Source organism: Nicotiana sylvestris, chromosome 7 (assembly GCF_000393655.2).
Source record: "Nicotiana sylvestris chromosome 7, ASM39365v2, whole genome shotgun sequence".
In the NCBI taxonomy this organism is placed as follows: domain Eukaryota; kingdom Viridiplantae; phylum Streptophyta; class Magnoliopsida; order Solanales; family Solanaceae; genus Nicotiana; species Nicotiana sylvestris.
In genome coordinates, this window is record NC_091063.1 from 58226656 (window position 1) to 58241797 (window position 15142).

General features: G+C 39.7%; 1 protein-coding gene across 1 annotated transcript in view; it reads right to left on the bottom strand.

The window, feature by feature from the left end:
- The window catches only part of LOC138873188 (uncharacterized), a 30188-nt gene extending 26992 nt beyond the window's left edge, over positions 1–3196 (bottom strand). The window contains exons 1-3 of the mRNA XM_070151630.1: positions 3023–3196; positions 2458–2930; positions 1389–2373 (exon numbers count right to left, since the gene is read on the bottom strand). Of these exons, the coding sequence (XP_070007731.1) occupies positions 1389–2373; positions 2458–2930; positions 3023–3196 (1632 nt within the window). The remainder of the gene's footprint in view (positions 1–1388; positions 2374–2457; positions 2931–3022) is intronic.
- Positions 3197–15142: the final 11946 nt, after the last annotated feature.

Below are 15142 nucleotides of genomic sequence, written 5' to 3' on the forward strand. Positions count from 1 at the left end.
CCGAAAGGGATTCAAAGAAGAGTAAACAAAGGACAGAAAAATGAATTTAAAGAGAAGTGTCCCTTTCGGCGGAGTAAAGAAGGACTTATCTGGAGTGCATGCAGACTTCAACAGACGTGACATGCTTCTTGGACTGGATACTCGATCTGCGCAACTATCCAGCTTCTCATGAACCCATTATGACCCGGGCTTTGAAACCGAAAAACCTTGCCAGGACTCTTTTAGTGTCAATGGTTGGATGGGATTCCTTCTTTTCGATCAACGGCACCCTTTACGGGTTTTCGCCAATCGACCTCTCTCATTTCTCTTCTTACTGTCGCCTTATAGTGTTCTTTACGAGTTTTCACTAACAAGGCTCTCTCGTTTTCAATTTTTCTGCTCACCATCGCCTTACGGTGCCCGTATGGGTTTTCACCAATAAGACTCTCTCATGTTATTTCTCTCATCTTTATTGCATCGGATCCAAATAGTTGTGTTCTTCGATTCTTGAACAGTCTCACTGATTGATTGGAAGGGCTTGAACAGGATTTAGGGTAAAAAGAGTTTGGATTGAATTATAACTTTGGAACCTTTTCCGGCGAACCATCGCTGAATTATTACAACATCTGCCCCAGTTTCACTTTTGGGGGAAATTGAATTTTTGTTTTGGTGTGACTGAACCCTAGAGAGAGGCTGCCTAAGTATCCTTTCAGAATCAAGTCGAAAGTAGTTCAGGGAACTTTGTTTTTGTTGTTTTTTGTTGTTTTTCTTGTGTCTTTTTGTTTGGATTTTTTTTTTTGCAAGCATTTTCAGGTTCCAAAGAGGGTACTAAAAGAAAGGTAATTGGATCAAAGGGTTAGCAAAGGATTGGAGTGTTTGGGGTAGTGTGAATGAAAGCCTTCATCATCCCAATCGGATAGTATTGGTACCACAAATGGGTTAGACGTAGTACCTTTTGACTGCGTCTGCATTTACTGTTGTTTCGAGATCATTTCCTTCAATGTCGCCCAAGTACAATGCTCCTTTTGGTAACAACTTCCTTATAATGTACGGGCATTTCTAGTTGGGAGCGAATTTTCCTTTTTCTTCCTGGTGGTGAAGTAGAATACGCCCCAAAATGAGTTGCCCCACTTCAAAGTTCCTAGGCCGCACTTTCTTGTTATAAGCACGGGTCATTCTTTGTTGATACAACTGCCCGTGGTAGACTACGGCCATTCGTTTTTCATCAATCAGGGTTAATTGTTCCAGACGGGTTTTGACCCACTCACTATCCTCAATTTCAGCTTCAACAATAATCCAAAGAGAGGGGATTTCAACTTCTACCGGTATTACGGCTTTAATGCCATAAACCAATAGATAGCGGGTTGCTTTGACTGATGTGCGCATAGTTGTGCGATATCCAACAATACAAATGACAACTTTTCATTCCATTGCCTGGAACTTTGGATCATCTTTCTCAAAATCTTCTTGATGTTCTTGTTTGCTGCTTCGACAGCACCATTGGCTTTGGGCCGATAAGGGGTAGAATTTCGATGTGTGATCTTAAACTGCTCACATATCTCCCTCATCAAGTGACTATTCAAGTTTGTAGTATTATCCGTAATGATAGTTGCAGGAATACCGAAACGGTAGATGATATTGGAGTGCACGAAGTCTACCATAGCTTTCTTAGTGACAGCTTTGAGAGTAATTGCTTCGACCCACTTTGTGAAGTAGTCGATGGCAACCAATATGAATCTATGTCCATTTGAAGCTTTTGGCTCGATCGGCCCAATAACATCCATACCCCAAGCAACGAATGGCCACGGTGTTGACATAGGGTGCAGTTCTGTGGGCGGTGCATGAATCAGATCACCATGTACCTGACACTGATGACATTTTTGGACAAAACTGAAGCAATCCTTTTCCATAGTCATCCAGTAATAGCCTGCTCGAAGGATTTTCTTTGCCAAAACGTACCCATTCATGTGGGATCCACACACTCCTGTGTGCACTTCATACATGATTCTTCTGGCCTCTTCGGCGTCAACACATCTTAACAAGTTGAGATCTGGAGTCCTTTTGTACAAGACCTCACCATTCAAGAAAAAACCGCTTGCATTCCGTCTAATGGTTCTCTTTTGGTCTCCACTGGCTTGATCGGGATATTCTTTAGTTTTCAAAAATCTCTTAATATCACGATACCATGGCTGAACATCCGGTTCCACCTCAACCGTATTGCAGTAACCATGCCTTTCTCGGATTTGGATTTCCAACGGGTCAATGTGGAGATTGCCTGGATATGGCAACATCGAGGCCAAAGTAGCGAGTGCATCGGCTAACTCATAGTGAAAATGAGGAATGTACCTAAACTCGATTGACTTGAACCGCTTGCTAAGATATTCCACATGTTGTCTGCAGGGAATAAGCTTGACATCCAGAGTTTCTCATTCACCCTGAGCTTATCGGATAATCAAGTCCGAATCTCCCATGATCAACAATTCTTCCATATCTTGGTTGATTGCCATATTCATATCCATAATGCAGGCTTCATACTCAACAGTGTTGTTTGTGCAGAAAAACCGAAGCCGGTTTGTGGCTGGATAGTGCTGACCAGTGGGTGAGATCAAGATTGCCCCAATTCCGATGCCTTTCGCATTCACAACTCCATCGAAGAACATTTTCCAAGAATTGGTGTCTTCTGATGTTACCTCAACTGAATTCACCTCCTCATTCGGGAAGTAAGTATTCAAGGGCTGATATTCATCATCAACAGGGTTTTCAGCTAGGTGATTTGCTAAAGCCTGGGCTTTCATTGCCGTGCGGGTGACATAGACTATGTCAAATTCAGTGAGCAGGATCTGCCATTTGGCTAACCTCCTTGTGGGCATCGGTTTCTGGAATATGTACTTCAGGGGGTCCAACCTGGTGATGAGATAGGTGGTGTAGGCCAACAAGTAATGCCTAAGCTTCTGAAAATCCAAGTTAAAGCACAGCAAGTCCTTTCCAACAAAGTGTATTTGGCTTCATAACTAGTAAACTTCTTGATCAGATAGTAGATTGCCTGATATCTCCTTCCGGTAACATCATGTTGCCCGAGGACACAACCGAAGGAATTCCCCAAGACTGTCAAATACAGAAACAAAGGCCTCCCAGGTTCAGGGGGGACCAAGACTGGCGGGTTCGATAGATATTCTTTGATTTTGTCAAAGGCTTCTTGACACTCATCTCCGTCCATTTAATCACTGCATCTTTCTTTAACAGCTTCAATATGGGTTCACATGTGGAAGTCAACTGAGCAATGAATCGGCTAATGTAGTTCAACCTTCCCAACAGGCTCATAACCTCTTTCTTAGTTCTTGGAGGAGGCAAATCCTGAATAGACTTTATCTTTGTTGGGTCTAGCTCGATGCCCCTACGACTGACTATAAATCCCAAGAGTTTGCCAGACAGAACCCCAAATGGACATTTGGCCGGATTAGCTTCAAATCATACTTACGCATCCGCTCAAAGAACTTTCTCAAGTTCCGAACATGGTCGTCCTATGTTCTGGATTTGATGATCACATCGTCTACATACACCTCGAACTCTTGGTGCATCATGTCATGAAAGATGGCAGTCATGGCCCTCATATAAGTTGCCCCGGCATTCTTCAAACCAAAAGGAATGACCTTGTAACAATAGGTGCCCCAGGGTGTGGTGAAGGCCATCTTTTCCGCATCCTCTTCATCCATCAACACCTGATGATATCTTGCATAACAATCTACGAAAGACTATATCTCATGTTTGGCACAGTTATCAACAAGGATGTGGATGTTTGGCAAAGGGAAATTGTCCTTGCGACTTGCTTTGTTCAGATCTCAGTAGTCAACATACACTCGAGTCTTCCCATCTTTCTTTGGCGCGGGAACCACATTAGCTAATCAGGTGGTGCATTAGACCACTCGGATCACCCCCGTCTTCAACTGTTTTGTGACCTCTTCCTTGATCTTGTCACTGAAATCAGTTTTGAACTTCCTTTGCTTTTGCTGGACAGGGGGATAATGTTACACCCCGCAATATTACAATGATGTTACGCTTCGCAGTATTAAGTTACGACGATGTTGCACCCTGTAGTATTGTACGTTGAATTTGTCGTAAGGTAATTGACATCAGTCCAAGTAAAACATTATTTGGAGAATATACGGATTATGCTATTTCACAAGTGATGAGTAAATTCATGAAGGTGAAAGGGGAAGCAAGTCAAAGAAAATAAATTTTCGTCAAAGTTTGGCATTTTGGGGTAAAATACGGCCGAGCTAAAATACCCGATATTTATGGACTAGTACCATACAAAGTACCCTATGACCATGGTATATGATATATAAAATATATTAAAAAAATAAGTAGAATTTTAAGTAATTTGAGATAATTTTTAAATTATGTGGGTAATTGGTTAATTACCGGGTGACGAGACATTACCTAATTAACTAATAAGTGGATAAAAATTAATAATTTTCACCCCACAAACGTGGCAGCTAACCACATTTTTAAGCTATGACTCTTAGTAGATCTTTATTAGGTGGCAACCTAAAATACTAATGAAGAGACACCTCACAACTTAAATACAAGAGTTGAAAAGTAATGTGCTAAGTACTCTTTGAATCAAGAGACTCCATGTCAGAATGGCCCATATATTGAATTCAACCCTTTATTAATTGTTCGGTTAGCAATTCGTAAGTGAGCTTTGCACCTTAGCCAAAATTACATAGAAAAATCCTACAAAGTTCCTTCATAACAGAACCTTAGAAGTTCTTACCATTCAAGTTCCTACAAAGATATTAATAACGAGACTTTCCTCAACTAAAAGAAATCCAACGAAAATTGTTAGCAACATAAAATTTGTGGTTCTAACGGAGTACGGTGCAACCTTTTTCAAGAACATTATACGGATTTTTCCTACTCCGGGTATGTTAAGGCTATCCCTTCTTTCTGTTGGCATGATCCATACGATACAAACGAAACGTGAAAATGCAAAAATTCCATAAATGACTCTATTCATAGAAGTATTAGAGATATCTATGTTCCTGAATTTCCATGTGTCATAATATTTTATCATCTGTTTATGGGGTCTCAGAAAAATATGAAAGTTGAGAAAAAAAAAAGTTTACTTTATGAGATTGCTCAAGACAAAATGGTCTTATGAAATTCTGAAAGATTTTATTAACGTACTTTTCATGTATTGCATTCACGTGCATTGACTCATGACCAGATGGTGTTATATACACGTATATATGTAAATATATGTATATGGGATATGGGAAAAGGTTACGGCGTTATATATGTACCACAACCTGATCAGTTGGTATATGATGATGATGTTGCCCACAGTGGCTAAAATATGATTCAAACGGCGTTATATACGCATATACATATGTAAATATGATTCAAACAGCGTTATATATGCGTATATATGAATATGGGATATGGGAAAGGTTATGGCATTATATACGCACCACCACCTAATCATCTGGTATACGATGATGATTTTGCCCGCAGTGGCCAATATAATATGATGGGATGCCCTCAGAGGCTGATGATGTTATGAAATATGTACCTATGCATGACATGACATTCATATGCATACGCATGACGCTAAAAGTAATTTATGATTTACAAAGTTATTCAGACTTATAGGTTGAGTCATGTACTCTATATGTCTTCCATGTTTCTTATGTATTTATTTATGTACCTTACATACTCAGTACATTATTCATATTGACGTCCCTTTTGCCTGGGATGCTACGTTTCATGTCCACAGATCCCGATAGACAGGTCGAGAGCCCTCCATGTAGGCTATCAACTGAGCCGAAGATGTTGGTGCACTCCATTTGCTTCGGAGTTGCTTGTTTGATTAGTATGAGTTAGATGTATATTGTTTGGTATGGCGGGACTCTGTCTCGACCTTTATGATATTTATGTATTCTTAGAGGCTTGTAGACATATGTCGTGTACATAAAAGATTGTATGGCCTTGTGGCCTATGTTTCGAGTTTATAAAGAATCATGCTGGCCTATTAGGCCCGTATGTCATGTGTATATGATGATGTAATAAGAAAGATATGTTACGTTGGTACTCGGTTGAGTAAGGTACCGGGTGCCCATCGCAGCCCATCAATTTGGGTCGTGACAAAAGTGGTATCAGAGCAGTTCTATCCTAGGGAGTCTACAAGCTGTGTCTAGTAGAGTCTTGTTTATGGGTATGTCGTGCACCACACTTATAAGCAGGAGGCTACAGGGCATTTAGGATTGTCACTCTTTCTTCTTACTCTAGATCGTGTGGTAGAGCTCACTTATAAGAATTCAAGTCCCGAGCTTCTATTTTTATTCGTAATAAGAAGATGCCTACGTTCAGAAAGATGATCGATAAGAGATATAGCTGTGGAAGTGTTGAATTAGAGGAACTCGACTTTGTATCATACTTGTGATAAGTAAATATAAGGTCTTCAGCAGATCATGTACGTATTGAAAGGTGGAAGCCTCTTGAAAATGAGCCTTAAGGCAAGAATGTCTATCCACCTTTATGGTGAAAGACAATGAGAGATTAAGAAGATAAATACAAGTTTCAACAAGCAAAAGAAGCAAGATGAAGAAGGGTACGAGGCGCCTAGTTAATAAAGGTTAGCAGCGTTTATAATTGAGGCAAAGGAACATAAGCTTTTTGAGTTATATTCAACAGTAACAGAGGTATGTACAATTTGTCACACCTATTTCAGTTATGTCCTGTGGGGGCTAATAGGTATAGTTAAGAGAAGGATGGTATATCAAGATCCGGCTGGGGTTAGAGTAACCCAAATTGGTAAATGGATTACTTTCATTTGTTGGCATTTTCAAAGGGTATTACAAATGTGCCAATAGATCTTCTTGTGAGACACCAAGATGGTGCACCTTAGAATATTACGATTAGATGTGAATACTAGCAGTTAGAAGATAGGCACTGAAAGCCTGGATAGGATAAATATTACCTTAAGTGTGGCTCTCATCCCTAGTAGAGCGAGGATGTTGAGCAACCCAAAGAGCCATTGGATGGAGCAAAGGGAAGCTAAAAGCGAAAGAATGTTGTATTGAAGTTTTCACAAGAAATGGGATATGTAGAAATATTAACAGAGTAATGAGAAGAGAGATAAGGAAGTATTATGAATAAAGTGTGATACATGGATGAAAACGGTAGAGTGTTACAGAACCTATAGTCAAATGAAAGAAGAGACGAAAGGTGATGGGCCTTAAGACAATGAAATAGTATAGGCCACAAGGTTATATCCTCATTTCGAGAAATAAGTTCGTGACTACCAGAGGGGAGAGTTAATCCCCAGAGTAACAGAAATCAGTATGGACTGGTAAACAAGATAAACCAAATATGAATTAGGGACTGAATAATTGGAAAGTACTCGGCATCATGGGAATTTTAGATTTCATTCCGGCGGTAATAGAATGGACCATAGAAGAAGATTCACGATGAATTCAGAGAATAATCATTCAGGGAGACGCTTCCCTAGAGCAAGCAATAAGAGCAAAGTTATTAAGAGACTGTATGTGCCAGTTACGCTAAGTGTCACCCTCGCGAGTAAGGGAATTTATCATCCTTGGTACAGGAGAAATTCCGCAAGGCGAGTACGGATCATTGATGTTAAGAAACGATGCCAAAGATGAAGAAGAAAACATCTATAGGTAGATCCTCGTAGCTCCAACTCTTAGTACTCCCCTAAAGGGGGGAATATGGAATGATAAAAGAAAGAATGCGATAAAAATGAGAAAGGGTTGAGATTGCACTTATCCAAATGCTACAGGTATGCTACGATTCTAGAACATTATGCAAACGCAATGTCAAGGAGAAGAAGTAAGGGTTCCTGCCCGAAATGTTATTGATAATTAAGGAGCCAATGCGAGACGTAAGTTAAGACCAAAGAAATAACCCAAGGAAGATTTCACAGAATATTGACATAAGGATGGGCCAACAAGTAGTTAGTAATTAATTCAGGAAGAGCCTAGTCATGGCTAGTCAAGAGGATACAGATAAGACAGTAGGTCATGCAAGATAAAGATAGTAAAACCCAATATAGTGAATTTAGCCTCATAGTTATGACATTGTAATACTTGAGAAGTATTCAAATAGGAGTTGGGGTAGTTAAAGGTACCGTATGAGTATAACGAAATAAAAGATAGTTCCACTAGAAAGACAGTCAAAACTTCAGTTCAGAAGCAGTCGAACGAGCAGATGAGTACGGAGGTAAGTAACTAAAGATAATTACAAGTAAGCACAAACATCAAAAATTCTATCGGGAATACGATATAATAAGCTCACAGCTTTACGAGAGTCAAGGGTTCTCCCTAAGTACTACAACGAAAGACTAGCTAAGGAGATAAGAAAGAAGGCTTCAACCTAAGCACAACGACCTAAAGAGAAAATGGTCGTGTAACAACAATCTCGCAACAACATTGTAAGCATTCCAAAGGAATGTGGCATCTACCATGGCTAATGAATGGGAAGTAAGAATTAGAACTAATATACGAGATCATATGAGTTGTTTGAAAACTCCGGAAAGTGTGGGCACTAAGATAAGCTAAGTAGGGACGCAACAGGGGGCAGAAAGACCAGGAAAAGTAATTACACATGTTTAAAGAAAGCTGAGATGGAACAAAAGGAATGATTCGATCAATGATCCTGAGTTACTACATTATGGATACACTCAAGAATTTGGAGCATTATCTAGGTAACATATTTGTTGATAATCATACAGCCATAAAAGACTCCGATATAAGTTAAAAGAAAGAATTGAGCCCAGGGCATAGACAAAGGATTGAATTGTTAGAAGATTGTATCATGGATATTCCATAACGCCCATGAAAGGCTAAGGTAATAACTGATACCATGAGCCATGGATCAGAAGATAGTTTAAGCCTACGTAAAGGCTGATCAGAATAAAGAGGAAACTAAAGAAGTACATCACCGAAGTAAATTAGGAGTATGATTATTGGACCTAAAAAAATTATAGAAGTTGTGTTGGAGAACATGACAGAATCACTCTTAATATCAGATGTTCAAGAGAAATAACACAACAACCATAATCTATAATGGCTCTACAAGGAAGCCAGTTAGAAGAAGTACCAGCCTCATAAGAAGTCAGTATGAAGCTCTCACCGGATTGTGCATGTACCAGAGTTGCGAATGTTATAATAGAGCTTCAAGTTATGGACATGAATTACACCTAGGTGGAAGGGAGGTTATGAAAGAGATAGAAGATATGATACGAGATTTTAAGTAAGTAAGGTTAAAGTGAACAACGTACGAGGCACTAAAATGCAAAAAGTTGTGAAGAATCCATACTTCGGATAAAAGGTTATAAGCACGGGGATTCAATATCCAGGAATGATAGCGGCATCGTTAGTGGCATATCTTCCAGCTTATGGTTTCTACATATCGAGAGGTGTAGTTAAAAGAGTATAGAAGAGTTAGAAATGATGTGACGTCTCGCTTGACGTTCCAGAATAACATAAGGAAATCTAAGGTGCAAGCAAGTTGAAGGAAAGTTGCGAGTAGTACAAATGGATATGCATAGGTCGCAAGCTAAAGTATGGTAGAGCGACAAAGTTTTAAGAAAACATGAGTAAGGATAAGGAAAGGCAAGTGAAAAGGTGACGAGAATGGATAAATCCGCGGGATTAAGTCCATGAAAACAAGAGAGATAATGGTTTCTCTATGTTATTGAAAGTTTAGTATAGCCTAAATGAACTCAAAGGAATCTAAGATTAATAGCATTTAGAAAGAATGAAATGCTGACATGGTAATAAAATGAGGGTATAATTGTGACAGATAAAGGATGACGTTTGGGATTTCGATTGAATAATGATTTGAAAAAAAAAAGAAAAGGAGAAAAGATTTCGCTGGCGGCACGAAATTAGGATACTCCCATAAGGTGAATCACATTGAGACACTATGAAATATGATTATGAAAATCACTTCAAATATTCTTCAATGCAACGTAAGCCCTAGTGGTAATGTATTACATAAGAAGTTTCAAGTCTTCACGTAGAGGATTGTAGATAAACATTGAGGTGAATCAACAATTGACAGATACAAGTTACAAAGTATGACATGAGATTAGGCCATGATTCTTAAGTTGAACGGTAATGAAGGAGCATTAAAGGACTGAGATTTATACCTAAAGTATAGGCAACCAAAAGTAACTGGGATCTTGGTAAGCATACCTCAGTAACGATAAATTGAAGTAAAAATTATGGTATAGTATAACCCATGTAAATGTAGTAAAGTCATACGAATAGATAACTAGATCTATGAAATAAGATATGGCTATATTTGTAAGTTCTACAAAGAATCAAGCAAAGAACTTCAGTACAGTTATAGATGCCAAGAGAGGCATTCTATTAAGCCTTGTATATGTTTACAAAGTAAGGCCTAGAGATTGACTAAAAGATAAAAGAAAAAAGGAAAAAGGAAAGATGAATCGCATAAGTACACTTACAAAGCCAAGGTCATATAGGCTGCATGACAGGATGTAGCAGCAGTTGAGAGATTAGAAAGATTTCGACCACAAGTCATGATATGACCAAAAAGACTAAAGGGGGAATACCTACACTTTGGATTTATTTACAGAGCAACTGCTTAAATAGCAAGGAGAGTATTAAGGTATTCACAAGAGCTATAAGCTATGAAAATGATAAGAGCATTAGTCAACATTCGAGGACGAATGTTCCAAAGGGGGGAATGATGTTACACCCGGCAATATTACGATAATGTTACGCTTCGCAGTATTAAGTTACGACGATGTTGCACCATGTAGTATTGTACGTTGAATTTGTCGTAAGGTAATTGACATCAGTCCAAGTTAAACATTATTTGGAGAATATACGGATTATGCTATTTCACAAGTGATGAGTAAATTCATGAAGGTGAAAGGGGAAACAAGTCAAAGAAAATGAATTTTCGTCAAAGTTTGGCATTTTGGGGTAAAATACGGCGAAGCTAAAATACCCGATATTTATGGACTAGTACCATACAAAGTACCATATGACCATGGTATATGATATATAAAATATATTAAAAAAATAAGTAGAATTTTAAGTAATTTGAGATAATTTTTAAATTATGTGGGGAATTGGTTAATTACCGGGTAACGAGATATTACCGAATTAACTAATAAGTGGATAAAAATTAATAATTTTCACCCCAAAAAATGAGGCAGCTAGCCACATTTTTAAGCTATGACTCTTAGTAGATCTTTATTAGGTGGCAACCTAAAATACTAATGAAGAGACACCTCATAACGTAAAATACTAACATGATTAGTTCCTAAATGATAAGAATGCAGAACAAGAAACCTAAACATGCAACTGCAAACGGACTAACCCATGAAGAATCAAACAAAAGGAAGGGAGAAGAAGATGGCCAGGAGAAAAAGAAAAAGGAAAAGGAGATAGAGAGAACAGGTTCAGAAAGTTACTCGTAATTGAACCAACTGGAACCGGAGGATTTGGTTGGATCCAGGCATTTCGAACAATAGGTCCAATCCACATGAGTCAATTGCTCTCATCAAAAGCAATCGACTCATGTAGAGTGGAGCTATTAAAACCCCGGAATCAACTCAGGCAGAGGTTTTTTAGGGTTTCTGAATCTGCGATCTAAAATTCAGGAAAATTGGGGCCGATTTGGAAGGGGCTAAAGGTAATTTAGGGCTTAGAGAGGGGTAAGGGTTGTAGGGTGTTAATTTGGTGGGATTTGGAATAACTAGGGTTTTGGTCGTGTCCTTCGATTTAAGACTCAAAGAAAACGACAGTGATTCGAGGGAAAGGGAGTGGAGATTTGGAATGGGGAGGTGAAGGGGAGCTCATTGTGTTATTTTGGGGATGATTGGACTACCGGAACCGCCGTGAGGCGATTTTCAGTGGTGGTTTGCGGTGGGGGCGGCGTGGAGTATTAGGGCGGCTAAGGTTTATTGAGAGAGAGGTGAGAGTGATGACTGAAGGGGGTTAGACGGGGGTGTTCTCATTAGGACAGTTATATTGATTTTGGGTAGGGAGTTGCGAGCCGTTGGATCAAGGAAATCCAACGGTTGGGATTAAAGGGTGATGAAACGAGGTCGTTTGGGTTTTTGGGGGAACTGGACCGGGTGTAATTATTTTGGGCTTGGGTTCTTGGGTAATTTGGACGGGTCTGGGGCAGAATTTAAATGTAAAAGAGGCCCAATTTCAGCAAATAAACCCCTTCTCAATTTTCTTTCATTTCAAAATAATTTTTTTCCTTTTTTCTTTTAATTAAAAAATCCTACATATTTAAAAAATCCTAAATTATCTAACAATGTGAAATTAAACTATTTAACTAATTATAAAAATTATAAACATCACTTAACTCTATATTAAAAGAGGAAAATCAATAAACTAAAAATTAAAAGACAAAAATGTAAAAATGAACTATTTTTTATGATTTTTAAATTTCTATAAAACAAATAATTACTGATTAATTCTAAAAATATAATACAAATCCTAAATGCAAAACATATGATATTTTTGGTATTTTTTCATGATTTAAATAAATTAAACATGCACAGACAAATGCAAATAATTAAGAAAAATTCTACAAAAATTCCTAAAATGGCAAATAATTAACAGAAAACCTATTTTCTTGGGATCCTATAGGAGTATTTCATATAGGACAAAAATCACATGCTCACAGTCAGCGGGTAAAGTACGAGCATTAGAGACCTGGTGGTTTGTTCCAGAAGATTGAGATTCCTGAGTGGAAGTGGGAGCGTATCACTATGTACTTCGTTGTTGGACTCCCACGGACTCAGAGGAAGTTCGACGCAGTGTGGGTTATTGTGGATAGGCTGACTAAGTCAGCACATTTCATTCTTGTGGCAGTCTTTTATTCTTCTGAGTGGTTGGCAGAGATTTATATCTGGGAGATCGTTCGTCTTCTTGGTGTGCCCGTGTCTATCATTTCTGATCAAGGTACGTAGTTTATCTCGCATTTTTGGAGAGCAGTTCAGTGTGAGTTGGGCACACGGGTCGAGTTGAGCACAACATTTCATCCTCAAACGGACGGACAGTCCGAGCGTACCATTCAAATTTTGAAGGATATGCTCCGAGCATGTGTTATTGACTTTGGAGGTTCGTGGGATCAGTTCTTGCCATTAGCAGAGTTTGCCTACAACAACAGTTACTAGTCGAGCATCTAGATGGCTCCCTATGAGGCTTTATATAGTAAGCGGTGTCGGTCACTGGTTGGATGGTTTGAGCCGGGAGAGGCTCAGTTGTTGGGTACAGATATTGTACAGGATGTCTTGGATAAGTTTAAGATCATTCAGGATAGGCTACGTACAGCTCAGTCCAGGCAAAAGAGTTACGTCGACCGCAAGGCTCGTGATGTGGCATTCATGGTCGGAGAGCGAGTATTACTTCGGGTGTCGCCCATGAAGGGCTTGATGAAATTTGGGAAGAAGGGCAAGCTAAGCCCTAGATTCATTGGTCCTTTTGAGATTCTTGATCGAGTGGGAGAGGTGACTTACAGACTTGCGTTGCCGCCGAGTTTATCAGTTGTGCACCCAGTGTTTCATATGTCCATGCTTCGGAAGTATCACGGCGATTCATCCCACGTGTTAGACTTCAGCATTGTCCAGTTGGACAAGGACTTGACCTATGAGGAGGAGCCGATAGCTATTCTAGATCGGCAGGTTCGTCAGTTGAGATAAAAGAATTTCCCTTCAGTTCGTGTGCAGTAGAGAGGTCAGCCTATTGAGGTAGCGACCTGAGAGCCCGAGTCCGATATGCGGAGCCATTATCCTCATCTTTTTACCGACTTAGGTACTTTTTTATGTCAGTTCGAGGACGAACGGTTGTTTTAGAAGTAGATAATGTGATGACCCTAAAGGTCATATCTTGTTTTAGAAGTCAAAACTGTGTTCCGAGGCCTTAAAACCTCTTTTTGTCTCACCTCAATTTGCATGCGCAGTCTGGGCGTATTTCCGGAAAGCTTTTATGTGAAATTTTAGAAAAAAAATATGAATTTGGTCTTTAAAATTGGTTAAAGTTGACTTTGGTCAACATTCTTGGTAAACGGACCCAGACCCGTGATCGGACGATCCTGTAGGGTCCGTAGTAAAATATGGGACTTGGATGTATGCCCGGAATCTAATTCCAAGTTCCCAAGCCCGAGAAAAGAATTTTTATAGAAAATTATTTGCAGGAAAATATAAAGACTTTTAGAAGTAAAATGATGCATTTTCTGGATCGTATCGGGCCCGTATAAAGGCTTCAAGCTGAGCAGGACGAAGACGGAATACCTCGAGTGCAAATTTGGGGCCGAGCCGATGGAAGCGGGAGTGGAAGTGAGGCTTGACTCTCAAGTCATTCCTAAGAGGAGTAGTTTCAAGTACCTTGGGTCAGTTATTCAGGGGATCGGGGAGATCGGCGAGGATGTCACACACCGTATAGGGGTGGGGTGGATGAAGTGGAGGTTAGCGTCGGGAGTCCTGTGTGACAAGAAAGTGCCAACGTTACTAAAAGGTAAGTTTTATAGAGCAGTGGTTAGGCCTGCCATGTTGTATGGGACCGAGTGTTGGCCGGTTAAGAACTCTCACATCCAGAAGATGAAAGTAGTAGAGATGAGGATGTTGAGGTGGATGTGCAGGCATACAAGGATGGATAAGATTAGGAATGAAGATATTCGAGAGAAGGTCGGCGTGGCCCCTATGGAGGACAAGATGCGGGAATCAAGACTCAGATAGTTCGGGCACATTCAGAGGAGGAGCACTGAGGCACCGGTGAGGAGGTGTGAACGACTGACTGTGGTGGGCACGAGGATAGGTAGAGGGAGACCTAAGAAGTATTGGGGAGAGGTGATCAGGCAGGACATGGTGCGACTTAGGATTACTGAGGACATGGCCCTTGACATGGAATTGTGGAGATCGAGCATTAAGGTTGTAGGCTAGGGGGAAGTTTTGAGTATTTCTACAGCACACTAAAGTGAGACTAGTCAGTTAGGAGTTAGTCTTGGATGCCACTGCTCAGCTACTGATGCAGGGCTTTATCTGCTGGATATTATTATATCTTCCATCTTTTTTTGTACTCCTATATTTCTTGTACTCCTGCTGGATGTGCAGGCATACAAGGATGGATAAGATTAGGAATGA